Raw genomic sequence first — 16,608 nt, forward strand, 5'->3', positions numbered from 1 at the left:
CCATGTGGCTGAGTGGGAACATCTGGGCTTAGCTCCCCACAGGCATCAAAGGCTTCTGGCCTCCATGCTGCAACCCCCACACGTGCCCCTGGCTGAGGACACATAAGCCTGTGGAAAGGCAAAAAGGATTCAGGGGATGAAGAATTGGGAGGAAGTCCCTGCTCCCCGTCCGGACTCAATGCCAATGCCAAGAAAGAGACAACGCAGCTCTCGACACTGGACTTTATTGGTGCTAATGCGCAGCACACCCTCTTCTTGGAAGGGTTTGGGAGCGAGGGTGGTATGTGTGTGCTTGGTGGGGACCATGAGCCCCAGCTCCGCCCTCCCGCCTGCACAGGCTTCCTGCCTAGAAGCGCAGCCAGAACATGCCACTACGGATCCGGTTATAGTCTGGAAGCTGCTCGATGGGGCCTGTGGGGAGAAGGTGGGGCGTCAGGGTGGGGTCCCTGGCCTGCACAAGGACACCTGGCCCTGTGCCGCACCCAGCTCAGAGATGCCCAGAGCTGCAGACAGGCTTTGAATGGAAAGAGGGAAAAGAACATTCCTCCAGGGGTGCCGAGCCTGTTCCTTCATGTTCAGGCGCTCAGAGCCGCACCCCCCACACAGAGGTGCCCGTTACCTGGCGGGCTTGGAGTATTGATGGAAGCACCTTGGCAGGGAGTCAGGGAGCTGCTGGGACAGGTTTATGGAGCAAGAACTCCCTGGCAGCCAGGCTATTGGGGAGAGCCTCTTGGAGGCTTCAACTTGCTGTTCCCAGTGAAGGCTGGGGGTGGGGTAGCAGAGGTAGAAGGAGAGGCCAAGAGAATGGCCCAAAGAGGACAACGAGCAGGCCCTCTAGGCCACTCACCGAATCCAGCCACTGCTGGACACTGGTCATAGAAGTACTTGGAGCAGACGTCACGTACTACACCGGCATCCACCTCCTGCAGGACGAAGCAGAGGCCACGCTGACCCACAGGCACCTGGGGACCACCTTGGCCGGCCAACATTACCCAGCTGGCCATGCTCTACCACCCAGACCAGGGAGCTCCCCACCAACCCAAAAAGGAAAGGTGCAGGGTTCTCCCTACTGTAGGCTTCCATGGCCCCACCCATCCCCAGTCATCAGCACCTCTGCCCCGCCCTCCAACTATACCCCTCTGTGGAGATGGCTGCCTAGGACACCAGGGATGCATACCGGAGTGGTCTCTACTTTGTCAGGCCCCAACTCCCCACCTCCCAGGGCCTGCCAGGCCAAGCCTCCAGAACCTCTCCCAGGGGGCCTGTGTTACCGAAATCCGGGTCTCCCACTCAGACAGGGGAATGCGGCGGCCATAGGTCAGGAGGCTGCGTCCAATGTCCTCACACACAGGGGTGGTGCCTGCAGGGTGGGAGGTGGTTTAAGGCCTGGCCAGTCCAGGCCTGGACCACAGGTGCACTCAGAACCCCCAGCCCCAGCCTGAGCCCTGGATCCTGCTCTGACCCCAGATCACCACAACCCTCTCTTCTACAACCACCTGTTACCGAAACAATGGGCTGTCGACCTGGCCCACCCCTACCTGCCTCTGAAGTCAAGGCCTTATGGGGTGGGCTCAGTGTTTTCCTTTCCAGCCATGGTTAGAATGTGGCCATCCTGGGGCTGTCAAGGCTAGCACACCCCGCCCACCTGCCCCACAGGACTACAGAGCTCACCGTCCAGATGAGACACCAGCGCATTTCTGAGGATGTTCTTGCCCCGTGCCACCTCGCTCTCTGTGGCACTGGTACATAGGCGCATCCTAAAGCCGGGGCCGGGGGTGCATTCTGAGAGATTGTGCGTGTCTCTCAGCCTCCCACGACCCTGCTCACAGCCCCCCATCCCACCCAGCCCTCGGCGGCCGCTCACCACTGGCCTTGCAGGAAGAACATCATATCATCAATGGCCATGCGGTCACAGACAAAGTGCGCGCCTAGCAGCCCTGTTTCCGCGTAGCAGATGTGGAAGGTCTGGAAGCTCTGGCACAGCTTGTTGGCCACCGCAACTGAAGCCAGTTGGCTGGACAGGTGCTGCCAGGGGCAAAGGTAGTCAGTGGCCACCCTCCTGTCTGCGGCCCACGCCCTCGGCCCCACAGCACCAGAGCCCAGCACTCTCTCCTCTCTGAAGGCAAGGTCCCATGCTCGCCCCAACACTCACCTTGCCGCCTCCGTAAGTGCAGTCATAATGACCGACGATGGCGTTGGCCACTTCAAGGGCCACATTGTCTGGGCTGGCCCAACCAGGCCCCTCTACAGCAATGGCCACATGGGCCAGGGGCAGGGCATCATCACGGTGGCGGATCTGAAACGGTATATGGTGAGGCTGGTAGACAGTCACACTGCCCAGTTGACCACACTAGAGCATATGCATGCACGTCGGAACGTGTCTGCTTTCGAGGCAGTGCCCTCAGAGCCAGTTCCCAACTCCTGAGGCATCTCCGGAAGTCACACAGATGACCATGCATACCACAGTCCTCCCAGAGGCCCCCAGCTGAGAACACTACCCCTGCCCATCAGACACCACACCTCACTGCCAGTGAAGCGGCACGGCTCAATAGTGGGCACCGCGTCCTCCACATATGTCCCAGACACACTGCTGAAGTGCTTCTGGGCGAGGTCAAGCAGCTGACGGTGTTCCACCCCTGCCGAGACAGAAAGCAGTGTTACTGGCCAGCCAGGGTCCCAGGAACAGGCAGAGGACTCTCGTGTCCTGTCTTAGTGAGAGACACCAAAAGGCAGACAGGACATCAGGACAGAACAAGGGAAGAGAATCCTCCACCAACACACCCTGCTTTGTGGGCAAGGCAGGCATCTCTGAGCCAAACAGCTCTCCTTGCCTTAGCCATGGGAGAGAAGCAGTGCGGCGAGCTTCACCCACAGGTTCCCGTTTGACACAGTGCTGATTCTCACCCTAGAAGAGCATCTCATCTCCATCAAGGGCAAGACTGGTGCTCGCTGGGCACAAGGCCACCTTCCCAGTCCTGTCCCTCTAGCCTTTCCCCAAGTAGATCCTGGCTGCTGCCCACAGGAGTGCAGGTGGGATAGTGAGTGCAAGGGCACAAAGAGGTGCTACTGCAGGCCTGTGATTAGCTCTGGGGTCCCCTGGGAGCTGAGGACAAGTCACATTACAAACCCATGCCCTCAGGACCCCTTGCAGGACCTCACCTCCTCAACTCCACAAGAGGTGGCCTGCGCTGCCCCAGCACCCTGACTGGGGAGCACTGGGGCAGCAGGGAGCTGGCCCCAGGGCAACAGTCTGCCAGCTGTCTTGGCCTTCTAGTCTCACCACCCCTGAGCTCAGGCCCTGCTCTGACTCAACAAAGTCTGATACATCAGTAGCTCAAACTGTTCTTAGTCCCCAGGTTCCCCAGCTCCAAGGCCCCCAGTCATGCTCTTCCTATCAGTCTTTTTCCCCCACCCAGCTGCAAAGGTCATAAACCAATGGAAGCATCCTTGACCCTGCTCCCCCACCCACCATGTCCAGGCCCCTGCCAAGTTTCCATCTATAAACCTTCTTGAGTGTATCCACTTCTCCCCTTGCTCCTGCTGTTCCCCACTGGTTATCTGTCCCAGCCCTCCCTTGTTCTGCCTGCCTCAACTCTGGTCCCCACATGGCAGCAGAGCAAGCCTTAAAGTAAACATCAGACTACAACATTGCCCCTCCCCTCCACTTAGGTCCCTCATGTCCCAGCTAACTAACTTACACCACCCTTTAGGCCTCTGTTCAAACACGCTTCAGCCCAGCCTCTAAGTAAGTCTCCCTTTCAGGGCACCTTCCAGCTTGTTATCAAGTGTGCATCATCACATGTCCAATGTCTGGCTTGCCCACTGGCGAGGCCATGAGGAACAAGGCTGGGGGCTTGCCTCCCTCAGCCCACATACTGGGTATAATCTCTCCTGGGACCAGGTTGGGCTAGAAAAGGCCTGAGGTCCAAGGACGGGCCAGGAGCCCAACTGAAGCCAGTGCTGAAGAGGCTCGTCCCAGTGCGGGTAATACAGTAGAACCTTATCATGTCTCAGAGAGCATGGGAGAGGTGCTCCCCTCACGGGCAGGGTGGGAACAAGGTCCCCAGGAGTGGAAGGGGATTAAAACCAGGAGCCCTGGGCCCTGATAACCACGACCTGTGCCCACCCACCCATCACCACAGGGCTTTACCTCCAGCTGCTGCCAGCACCATTCGAGGCGCCTTGTAATGCCTGCTGAGGTACTCTGTCAGGTCTGCACGTGACAGCTTCCTGCAAGACATATGCCAGTGGGTTGACACCTCTCCCAAACCAGAGCAGGTTGGGTTGCACAAAATGGACTGAGGAGCAGATAAGGAGAGGCATGGCTTCTCTGGAGAGCAGGCTGTATGTACCCTGGCACACTCCTCAATCCCCTCCCCCCATCTCTGCTACCCACTCCTCCAGGGCCCAAAGGACAGGCTCACAGTCTTCTGAGGAGGGTGTGAGCTGATGCTGTGGAGACCCTCACAATCCACCCCCTGCCAGGGGACAAGAAGCCGTATAAGTGGGATACCCAGAAGCCCACTTTCTTAGGTTGTCAGAACATATGTGGAAACATATCCTAAAACAAACCCACAACTTTAGTGAAAACCACACAGCCATTGAAAAACTCACAAAGACCACACAACAACACAGAAAAAGTCTCCAATCATGACAATTAGGAAAATAAACACATAGTACAAGCAGCCAGCGAACTATACACGAACTCATGCAGACATACATGGCCTGGAAGGGATCTGGCCCAGGCCTAGATGAGGGGACACATTTGCCACAGGCCCAGCTGACCCTCACCTGACGTTCTCACTGGGCCCCTCCACAGCCTGGCCCAGGGGCGTGCCCTGGAACGCTGTGGCATGCAAGTAGTCAAAGACCACATCCCGCTGGGACGCATCATTCTCCTGCAGCTCCCGCAGGATCACATCACGCTCCTTCTCGATCTGGGAGTCTTCCAGGCTGCAGTTCTGCACAATGTCAGCCAGGAGCTCCACAGCTGAACACAAGAGGGACTTGTCTGGAATGCGAAGGTGCTAGAGACTGGTGACAGCACAAAATCCCAGCCCAGCACCTCCTGCTACTGCCAGGCCATACCATACAGGTAACTTGACTCCATGGCCAGGCCAGGTGTTCTGGGAAGCCTGGCCTCTGCTCTGCTGGAGGCTTTCCCCTCCCTCCCTCCACTCCATCTCCAGGCTGTTACCTTTTGGCAGATCCTTGGACAGCGCCTTAATGTAGTAAGCTGTGTGCTCCCGAGTACTGTAAGCATTAAGATGGGCCCCCATGCTCTCAACCTCCTTTTCCAGAGCACTGCCAGGCCGATTTTTTGTTCCCTGCAACCAGACATCAACAGGACCAATCAGGAGCCATGTAGGAGCCCACCCTGTCCTCACAGGATAAGGTCCCAAAAGGACCACTGATCCACAAGTACCTCTCTCAGCCACAAGGGCTCTGGGGGTATGAGGCCCAGAGTCTGTGCTCACCAAGTGCTAAGGAGGCCTTGAGCTGACTGAGGCTGCAGCACCATGGGCCAAGAGGATGGACACAGCCAGGGGCCAGGACAAAAGACCATGGTGAGAGCAAGTGTTGCCAGAAGTCCAGTGTTCCCATGACAGTCTGGCTATGCCAGGTGTCCCTCCCCTTACTGACAGCCATGGTCAGGTAAGCTCACACCTGTGTTCAGGTGATTCCACCCCCTGGCCCATCGTTCACATGGCTCTGTGTATATGTGTTAGTGGCCACCTCCGTGGGACTCAGTCACAGTGTCATGTCAGGGTGTGTTGCAGGGTGGCTTTGTCTCATTACACACATACACGCATGTTAAGACTGATACTCACACCCATGATCCTGCAGCTGGTTGGGTTGAATACTCCTGCCTCATACCCTCACCCATGTGAGTATAGGAGGGACCTTCCCTCCATACCTCCTTCCTTCATCCTTTTCATTCGTTTAAAATACTCGGTCTCTACTCTGTGCCAGCAGGGGCTGTCTGAGGAACTACAGTGGTGGCAGTCACCACCTTCAAGAAAGCTCAGTGCTCACTTCTATGGCCAAGAGACGGCCAGGGAGCAGGACATTTCACAAGCACGCACGCCGACAGGCCTTGCCTCGCTTGTAAAATGTGAGGCTCCTGTGGCTCCCTGGATCTCTGTTGGCTCTGGGACCTGGTGGTGCGGCTCATCAGAAGGGTACTCAGCCATGAGAGGCTAAGCCTGTGGGACTGCTTCCAGAAAGGCCAGTAGAGTTCCCCCTCCCCAGCTGAGACCCATAACTGAGGAGGCTGACTTTCTGGCCTGCATCCTCAGGAGGAAAAACAGGCAATCCCAAGCCTAAGGGGGACACAGGAATTCCAGAGTCTCACCTTGAAAGCCAGGTGCTCCACAAAGTAGCCTGCCCCATTGTTCTTCTCAGTCTCGTAACGGCTGCCAGCATCAATCCACACTCCCACCTAGACAAGAAGGCACCAACAAAGGTAACAAACAAACTATCCTAGTCCCCCCTTGATCTTGGGGAATATCTGCCTCAGTTGGCATAACACAGTTTATAAAGAATATGTTCTACATTCTACTTTAATGAGTAGTGTCTGGGGTCTTAAAAGCCTGTGAGCGGACATCTAGGATACTCCACTGGTCTCACCCCTTCGGGGGTAAGGAATAATGAAGAAAACTAAAGACATGAGGGAAAGATTAGTCCAAAAGACAAATGGACCACATCTACCAAGGTCTCTACCAGACTGAGTCCAGTACAAAGAAATGGTGCCCGGCTACAACCACTGACTGCTCTGAAGGGGATCACAACAGAGGGTCTCAGACAGACCTGGAGAAAAATGTAGAACAAAATTCTAACTCAAAAAGAAAGACCAGACTTGCTGACCTGATAGAGACTGGAGAAACCCTGAGAGTATGGCCCCCAGCATCCTTTCAGCTTAGTAATGAGGTCACTCCTGAGGCTCACCCTTCAGCCAAAGATTGAACAGGCCTATGGAACAAAACAAGACTAAAGGGGCACACCAGCCCTGGGTCAGGGACTGCAAGGCAGGAGAGAACAGGAAAGCTGGTAATAGGTAACCCAGGGCTGAGAAGGAAAAGCGTTGACATGTCATTAGATTGTTAACCTATGTCATAGAATAATGTATGTACTACCTGTTTGATGAGAAACTAGTTTGTTCTGTAAGGCTTCATCTAAAGTACTACATATATATCTCTCTAAAAAAAAAAATCCCAGTCCCCACTTATGCCTCACCCTGGGTGACTCAGCACAAGCCCCTGGTAGGGGCTCATGGGTGCCAGCTCATGGGTCTTGGAGCACGGGTGGGGAGGGCTGCTCAGGCAGGACCTCTGAGCTCAGAGAGGCAGCAGTGCCCTGGGCATAGGGCACGGGCTGAGTGACGAGTCACACAGCGTCACCTCTCCTTCCTGCCCTGACCGGTTACTGAGGACACCCAAGGAAGTTTCTAACTTTGCATACTATCCTGGTTCCACCACCGTACAAAATTCTTAGATTCAGTCTCACTCTCAGTTGATTCTTTGGGCTTTTCTCGGCATGCAACGCATCATTTGCAAACAACATCAATTTCTTTTTCTCCTTTCCAAAAATTATACCCTGCCTTTATTTTGGCTTTCGTCCTTTATCATTAAGAAAAACCAAAAAACCAAACCCGTTGCCGCCGAGTTGATTCCAACTCATAAGAAACCAAAAAAACAAAACAAAACAAAACAAAAAAACCATTACTGTCAATTCTGACTCACATAGCAACCCTACAGGACAGAGTAGAACTGCCCCCTAAGGCTTTCAAGGAGCCCACTGGTGAATTTGAACTGCCAACCTTTTGCTTAGCTGTCATAGCCCTTAACCACTACACCACCCAGGTTTCTACTCATAAGAAAAACAGGGTACCAAAAAGAAAAGAGGCTACTAATTTAGATGCTGCACATTTTGTCTTGTCCTATTCGCATTTCTTTTTAATAATTTTTATTGTGCTTTAAGTGAAAGTTTACAAATCAAGTCAGTCTCTCAAACAAAAACCCATATACACCTTGCTACACACTCCCAATTACTCTCCCCCTAATGAGACAGCCCTCTCTCTCCCTCCACTCTCTCTTTTTGTGTCCATTTCACCAGCTTCTAACTCCCTCCACCCTCTCATCTCCCTTCCAGGCAGGAGATGCAAACACAGTCTCAAGTGTCCACCTGATCCAAGAAGCTCACTCCTCACCAGCATCCCTCTCCAACCCATTGTCCAGTCCAATCCATGTCTGAAGAGTTGACTTCGGGAATGGTTCCTGTCCTGGGCCAACAGAAGGTCTGGGGGCCATGATCTCCGGGGTCCTTCCAGTCTCAGTCACACCATTAAGTCTGGTCTTATCGTTTTTTTTTTTTAAGTTTTTAAACAGACCTGGACACCAAATATTGCCAAATGTCTACTTGGCACACAATGAGAATCCTGGGATCCACATGATCACAATGATCTAGTCTATTCATTTACTGTTTGTTCATAGCTGATTTCTTCCACACATCTATCAGTTTGTCATACTGTGGGAGCCTGTGTGTTGCTGTGATGCTGGAAGCTATGCCACCAGTATTCAGATACCAGCAGGGTCACCCATGGAGGACAGGTTTCAGCCGAACTTCCAGACTAAGACAGACTAGGAAGAAGGACCTGGCAGTCTACTTCTGGAAAGAATTAGCCAGTGAAAACGTTATGAATAGCAGCGGAACACTGTCTTATATAGTGCTAGAATATGAGCCCCTCAAGTTGGAAGGCACCCAATATACAATTGGGGAAGAGCTGCCTCCTCAAAGTAGAATCGACCTTAATGACGTAGACGGGGTCAAGCTTTCAGGACCTTCATTTGCTGATTTGGCACAACTCAAAATGAGAAGAAACCGCTGCAAACATCCATTAATAACAGTAATGTGGAATGTATGGAGTACACATCTAGAAAAACTGGAAATCATCAAAAATGAAATGGAACACATAAACATCAATATCCTAGGCATTAGTGAGCTGAAATGGACTGGTACGGCCATTTTAAATCAATCACATGGTCTATTTTGCCGGGAATGACAACTTGAAGAGGAATGGCGTTGCATTCATTGTCAAAAAGAACATTTCAAGATCTATCCTGAAGTGTGCTGTCAGGGATAGGATAATATCCATACACCCATGAGGAAAAACAGTTAATACAACTATTATTCAAATTTACACACCAACCACTATGGCCCAAAGATGAAGAAATTGAAGATTTTTACTAACTTCTGTAGTCTGAAATTGATCAGGATGAGTGCATAATTACTGGTGATTGGAATGCAAAAGTTGGAAACAAAGATGGATCAACAATTGGAAAATATGGTCTTGGTGAAAGAAATGACTCCAGAGATCATGTGATAGAATTTTTTAAGACCAAAGACTTCTTCACTGCAAATACTTTTTTGCAACAACATAAACGGTAACTATACTTTTTTATACATGTGGACCTCACCAGATGGAATACACAGGAATCAATCTGACTGCATCTGTGGAAAGAGACAAAGGAAAAGCTCAATATCATCAGTCCAAACAAGGCCAGGATCTGACTGTGGAAAAGACCATAGATTGCTCATATCCAAGTTCAAGTTGAAGCGGAAAGAAAATTAGAACAAGTCCACCGAGAGCCAAAGTCTGACCTTGAGTATATACCACCTTGAATATATCCCACCTGAATTTAGAGACCATCTGAAGAATAGACTTGACGCATTGAACACTAATGACCAAAGACCAGACATGTTGTACAATAACATCAAGAACATCATACATGAAAAAAGCAAGAGGTCATTAAAAAGACAGTAAAGAAAGAAAAGACCAAAATGGATGTCAAAAGAGACTCCGAAACTTTGCTCTTGAACATCGAGTAGTTAAAGCAAATGGAAGAAATGATGAAGTAAAACAGCTCAACAGAAGATTTCAAAGGGTGGCTCGAAAAGACAAAGTAAAGTATCATAATGACATGTGCAAAGAGCTGGAGGTAGAAAACCAAAAGGCAAGAACACGCTCAGCATTTCTCAAGCTGCAAGAACTGAAGAAAAAATTCAAGTCTCAAGTTGCAATATTGAAGGATTCTATGGGGAAAATACTAAACGACTCAGGAAGCATCAAAAGCAGATAGAAGGAATACACAGTGTCACTACACCAAAAAAGAATTGGTCAACGTTCAACCATTTCAGGAGGTAGCATATGATCAGGAACTGATGGTACTGAAGGAAGAGGTCCAGGCTGCACTGAAGGCACTGGCAAAAAACAAGGCTCCAGGAACTGACAGAATACCAATTGAGATGTTTTACCAAACAGATGCAACACTGGAAGTGCTCACTCGTCTACGCCAAGAAATCTGAAAGACAGCTAGCTACCTGGCCAACCCACTGGGAAAGATTCATATTTTATGCCTATTCCAAAGAAAGGTGATCCAATCAAATGTGAATATTATCAAACAATATCATTAATATCACGTGCAAGTAAAATTTCGCTGAAGATCATTCAAAAGCAGCTGCAACATAGATAGGGAACTGCTAGAAATTAAGCCAAGTTCAGAAGAGGACGCAGAACGAAGGATATCAGTGTTGATATCAGATGGATCTGGCTGAAAGCAGGGAATACCAGAAAGATGTTTACCTGTGTTTCATTGGCTATGCAAAGGCATTCGACTGTATGGATAACAAATTATGGATAACATTGCAAAGAATGGGAATTCTAGAAAACTGTGCTCATGAGGAACCTGTACATAGATCAAGAGGCAGTCATTCAAACAGAACATGGGGATACTACATGGTTTAAAGTCACAAAAGGTATATCACGGTTGTATTCTTTCACCATACTTATTAAATCTGTACGCTGAGCAAAGAATCCAAGAAGCTGGACTATATGAAGAAGAACAGAGCACCAGGATTGGAGGAAGACTCATTAACAACCTCAGTTATGCAGATGACATAACCTTGCTTGGTTAAAGTGAAGAGGACTTGAGCACTTACTGATGAAGATCAAAGACTACAGCCTTCAGTATGGATTACACCTCAACACAAAGTTAACGAAAATCCTCACAACTGGACCAATAAACAGCATTACAATAAATAGAGAAAAGACTGAAGTTGTCAATGATTTCATTTTACTTGGATCCACAATCAATGCCCATGGAAGCAGCAGTCAAGAAATCAAAAGACACATTGCACTGGGTAAATCTACTGCAAAAGACCTCTCGAAAGGGTTAAAAAGCAAAGATGTCACCTTGAAGACTAAGGTGTGCCTGACTCAAGCCATGATGTTTTCAATCACCTTACATGCATGTAAAAGCTGGCCAATGAATAAGGAAGACCTAAGAAGAACCGACACTTCTGAATTATGGTGTTGGTGAAAAATATTGAATATACCATGGACGGCCAGAAGAACAAACAAATCTGTCCTGGAGGAAATACAGCCAGAATGCTCCTTAGAAGGATGGCAAGACTACATCTCACACACTTAGAACATTCTATCAGGAGGGATCAGTCCCTGGAGAAGGACATCATGCTTGGTAAAGTAGAGTGTCATTGAAAAAGAGGAAGACCTCCAGTGAGATGGATTGACACAGTGGGTGAAACAATTGGCTCAAGCATAACAATGACTGTGAGGATGGTGCAGGACTGGGCAGTGTTTCATTCTGTTGTACACAGGGTCCCTATAAGTCGGAACCCACTTGACGGCACCTAACAACAACGTAGTTAATTTAAGTTTTTCACATCTACTTTGCTAAGACATGTTGGTATACAAATCTTATGCCATATTCTTAGATGAACATTTACTTCACATCTAACATCTGGGAAAGAAAGATACATTTTATAATCTGTGGTATCCTTTCACTATAATTAGCAGCCTTGTGTCTGGCACTGGAGCACAATGGTGCTCAGTATAATATGGAGCATCTTAGGTTCCATGAAACATAGCATTCTCTACTGAGTTTTCTTAACAGGCTTTGGGATGGTTTATGAGGGTGTCATGTAACAAGTTGCCTAACATCTTTTCCTGTATTTCAGTAACTTACACTGCAGCACATTATTTGTTTCTAGAAGAAAACTGAAAGAATTTACCAACGAAACCACCTGGCTCTGAAGCTTCTTGAGGCCAGGATTAATTCTTGGGAAACTTCTCACCTATTCATGTATCCATTCAAGATTTCCATCCTTGAGTCAAGTTTAAAGATTTGTACTTTTTGGAAAATCATCCATTTCAACTAGAATCTCCAAATGCATTTCTTCATCAAGTGTGCTCCCAGTGTAGCCTGGAGCTTAGGACCTTAGGCTGTGAAGCTGAGAGACCTGGACCCCTGAAAATCATGTAACTTCTTTGAACCGTATTTTTCCTCGTTGTAAAACGGAAACACGACCATTACACAAAAAAAAGCTGGAAAAGAACTTGGTCTCCGGCTTGGCAGGCATCGTATGTTAAACGAACGTTGGTTCTCAGAATTGCCCCAAGAAATCAAGGGATGGCTGGGATCAGGATTCGGGTGTAAAGGGCAATCCAGCAGTGAGAAAGCCAGAGTCTGAATCAAAACCACAGACACGAGCACTCGAGTCAGAGAGAAGCCCGAGGACTCCTCCCAGACAGTGCCCCCGACTCACCGTGCAGGTGGGCTGGGGGGACTGCTCCGAGGCCACGCGCAGCCCGTTGTCCAGAAGGCTGACCTGCGTCTCAGGTATGTTCTGGAGAGCCTGGGCAAACGTGGCCGTGCCCCGCAGAGCAGAAGCCCTCAGCAGGGCCGGCTAAGAGAGGAGGGTGATCATGAGTGAGGGCCGAGTCGAGGGGAGGCTCCCCACAGGGACCCTCCAGACAGGCATCTCTCGCAACGGGGCCCTCATCCCGGTCACCAGGCCCGCGGCGAAACCCCGGTCCACGCCCTCGGCCGTGACCTTCCCGCGGCCCTGACCCTGCAACCTCTCCACCTCGATCCGCCGCCGCTAACCGCCCGCTCCCCGTCCGTCTTTTGAAACCTCGAGCCCCTCTTCCCTGTGCCCTGCATTCTTGCGCTCCGGCCACAGCCTCACCGAGCCACGGGCATGCAGCAGCACCCACGCCCCAGCGCCAGCAGTCCGGCAGACCATGGACGCCGCCATCTTCTTGCTCACGTCAGCGCCGAGCTGCGGCGCACATGCGCGGAGCAGGAACAGCAGCGCCCGAGGCGCAGGCGCAGTTCTGCCGATTCGGCACTCGGCTGTCCTCTGGCGGAGGCTGTGGGTATCCTCTCGCCACTGGTCGCCTGGTCAATCTCTGCGTCCGCCGGCCCCTTCACGAGTCAGTCCGCCCCTCTGCACATCGACCGCCGCGGGCCCGCCCGCGGTCCATCTCGGTTCATCTGTGGGAGGCAGAGTGAGAGATGTTTCTCACGAACCGCGGCCCCCCGGATTGTTTACGTGGGTGGAGCGGACGGCGTAGGCCGGAGTCTCAGCCACAGACTGGCCGCGGGTTCGAGTCCAGGGTCTGAAGCACCGGCGGGAATCCTGGAGCTGTTAGGCAGCCGCTCAAAGTCACGGTTTTCTCTTTAAAAGAAAGAAGTAGATTCAGACGGTTAACATGGAAGTTTATTAGGATATTGCTAAGAAAAAGGGAGCAACTCGGAGAGTAATTTGTGAAGTAGGATTCCTTGTTTGCAAAAAAAAAAAAAACGCGCTGTGCCAATTCTGACACAATACATAGGAAAAAAAATCCGGAGGAGCACAATCCGAACTTTCAGCCGAGTGACTTACGGGAAATGGATAGAGGGGAAGGGAAGGAAGCTACCATTTTTACATTTCTGTATTCTTTAATACACAGTTTTTAATTCTTTTGCAAAATGCTATTTTTGAAGTGGCAGAGAATAACTTTGAATTCTACTTCCTTTTACAGGTACTGTATATGTTATTTATTTTCATCTATTTTTGGGATCTCCCTAAAAAGATGGACAAAAGATGGATGTGTGGATTAATATTTTGTGAACTAAAATTATTACGATTTTTGACATGAAAATTAAAGTGGGTTAGAGAGAACCGTTTAACGGTCCATCTTTCCTGATTTTTTTTTTCTCTTTTAACTTTATTTTTCAGAATAGTTTTAGATTAACAGAAAATTGAGCAGATAGTACAGAGAGTTCCATATAACCCTCCCCCCGCCACACACAGAGAGCTTTCCCTATTATTAACCATCTGACATTAGCACAGGTGGGGGGGGGCACAGACTTAAAGGTGGGCAATTCAAATCCACTCAGTGGTGCCAGGGAAGAAAGGCCTGGCAACCTGCTTCTGTACAGATTAAGCCCCCCCCCAAAACCCAAACCCGTTGCTATTGAATCGATTCCAATTCCAATTCATGACAATTCTATAGGACAGGGTAGAACTGCCTCATAGGGTTTACAAGGCTGTAATCTTTATGGAAGCTGACTGCCTCATCTTTCTCCCTGTGAAGATCATAGCCAAGAAAACTTTATGGAGCATTTCTACTCTGTAACACATGGGGTCGCCATGAACTGGAATCCACTCATTGGTAGTGAGTTTTTATTAGTATGGCACATTTGTTAAAATTAATGAACCGGTATTGATCCATTATTATTGACTAAAGTCCATAGTTTATTCAGATTTCCTTAGTGTTTATTTAATGTCTTTTTTCTGTTCCAGGATCCCATCCAGGATAACATATTACATTTCATTGTCATGTCTCCTTAGACACCTCTTGGCTGTGGCATGTGTGTTTTTAACACAATTATTCATCACTTGAGGAGCCCTGGTGACGCAGTCGTTAAGGTGCTGGGCTGCTAACCAAAAGGTTGGTGGTCTGAACCTACCACTCACTCCCTGGGAGAAAGATGTGGTAGTCTGCTTCCATAAAAATTTACAGCCTTGGAAACTCTATGCAGCAGTTCTATTCTGTCCTACAGGATCTCGTTTGAGTCAGAGTCGACTCTATGGCAGGAGTTTGGTGGGGTTTTTTAATTCATCACTTTAAAGTAACAGACATTTAGACGTGTTCATTTACTTTGTAACTGGATCAAGTGCATGCCTCGAACAAGACAGAATGGAAAACGTTCAAGCATCAAACAAAATGGGTGTCTTGAAGATTGGCATGTGGAATATCATAGTAATGATAAGAACTTTGCAGATATATGAAAATAGAGCTGCTCTATCTAGTTCCCAATGGGAAGGAAATGTCTGAAATGGTGAACACCAGACTTGTGAAAGGCACGTGAAACCACCAAGTCCAGATGGGCAAGCAGTCCCTCCAAGGAGTGGAATACTGTGACCCTGATTCCATGAAAATGGATTGTTAACAAATGGGTCTTAATTCAGACTGGCTTTGGGCAGATTGACTTTTAGGTGAAACTTCTTCAGGGAGAATTATTTTTGTCTGGTACTTCCCCCCTCCCTTGGAAGCTTTTTTTTTATTATTGTGGTGAAAGTATACACAAGAAAACATATGCCATCTCAACAATTCTACGTATACAATTCAGCGACATTGATTACATTCTTCAAGTTGTGCAACCATTCCCTGTCTACTACTTCTTTATTAGAAAGTCCTTTTCCAAATGTTTAAAACAACTTTTTTCATTAGTTCAGTTTAATTTTTTTCACACTAACTCTTCATTCATTCATTTTTTTTAATAACTTTTATTAAGCTTCAAGTGAACGTTTACAAATCCAATCAGTCTGTCACATATAAGTTTACATACATCTCACTCCCTCCCTCCTCCCACTTGCTATCCCCCTCTTGAGTCAGCCCTTTCAGTCTCTCCTTTCTTGACAATGTTGCCGGCTTCCCTCTCTCTCTATCCTCCCATCCCCCCTCCAGACAAGAGTTGCCAACACAATCTCAAGTGTCCACCTGATATAATTAGCTCACTCTTCATCAGCGTCTCTCTCCCACCCGCTGACCAGTCCCTTTCATTTCTGATGAGTTGTCTTCCAGGATGGTTCCTCTCCTGTGTCAACTGAAGGTCTGGGGAGCATAGCGGCCGGGATTCCTCTAGTCTCAGTCAGACCATTAAGTTTGGTCTTTTTATGAGAATTTGGGGTCTGTATCCCACTGATCTCCTGCTCCCTCAGGGGTCCTCTGCTGTGCTCCCTGTCAGGGCAGTCATCGATTGTGGCCGGGCACCAACTAGTTCTTCTGGTCTCAGGATGATGTAGGTCTCCGGTTCATGTGGCCCTTTCTGTCTCTTGGGCTCTTAGTTGTCGTGTGGCCTTGGTGTTCTTCATTTTCCTTTGCTCCAGGTGGGTTGAGACCAATTGCTGCATCTTAGATGGCCGCTTGTTAGCATTTAAGACCCCAGACGCCACATTTCAAAGTGGGATGCAGAATGATTTCATAATAGAATTATTTTGCCAATTGACTTAGAAGTCCCCGCAAACCATGTTCCCCAGACCCCCGCACTTGCTCCGCTGACCTTTGAAGCATTCATTTTATCCCGGCAACTTCTTTGATTTTGGTCCAGTCCAATTGAGCTGACCTTCCATGTATTGAGTGTTGTCTTCCCTTCACCTAAAGCAGTTCTTATCTACTGACTAATCAATAAAAAACCCTCTCCCACCCTCCCTCCCTCCCCCCCTCGTAACCACAAAAGTATGTGTTCTTCTCAGTTT

General features: G+C 49.2%; 1 protein-coding gene across 1 annotated transcript; it reads right to left on the reverse strand.

Annotated features, from left to right (window-relative positions):
- Positions 1–208: 208 nt before the first annotated feature.
- Positions 209–13,154, reverse strand: LOC126064202 (cytochrome b-c1 complex subunit 1, mitochondrial). The gene is made up of 13 exons (XM_049862979.1): positions 13,048–13,154; positions 12,625–12,765; positions 6,356–6,442; positions 5,198–5,327; positions 4,792–4,990; positions 4,151–4,230; positions 2,521–2,636; positions 2,153–2,296; positions 1,865–2,025; positions 1,672–1,757; positions 1,272–1,360; positions 848–923; positions 209–411 (listed from the first exon to the last, which is right to left on the reverse strand). The coding sequence occupies exons 1-13, from the start codon at positions 13,114–13,116 to the stop codon at positions 347–349; spliced, it is 1,443 nt and encodes a 480-aa protein (XP_049718936.1). The 5' UTR covers positions 13,117–13,154; the 3' UTR covers positions 209–346.
- Positions 13,155–16,608: the final 3,454 nt, after the last annotated feature.

The sequence above is a fragment of the Elephas maximus genome, chromosome 20 (assembly GCF_024166365.1).
Source record: "Elephas maximus indicus isolate mEleMax1 chromosome 20, mEleMax1 primary haplotype, whole genome shotgun sequence".
Classification (NCBI taxonomy): domain Eukaryota; kingdom Metazoa; phylum Chordata; class Mammalia; order Proboscidea; family Elephantidae; genus Elephas; species Elephas maximus.

Excerpts from the sequence above, each read along its gene's own strand:
- LOC126064202 (XM_049862979.1), bottom strand. The coding sequence starts at position 13,116 with ATGGCGGCGTCCATGGTCTGCCGGACTGCTGGCGCTGGGGCGTGGGTG. Across the intron at positions 4,991-5,197 it reads GTCCAAGGATCTGCCAAAAG|CTGTGGAGCTCCTGGCTGAC; the intron begins GTAACAGCCTGG and ends TCTTGTGTTCAG. Across the intron at positions 1,361-1,671 it reads GCTGGTGTCTCATCTGGACG|GCACCACCCCTGTGTGTGAG; the intron begins GTGAGCTCTGTA and ends CCCACCCTGCAG.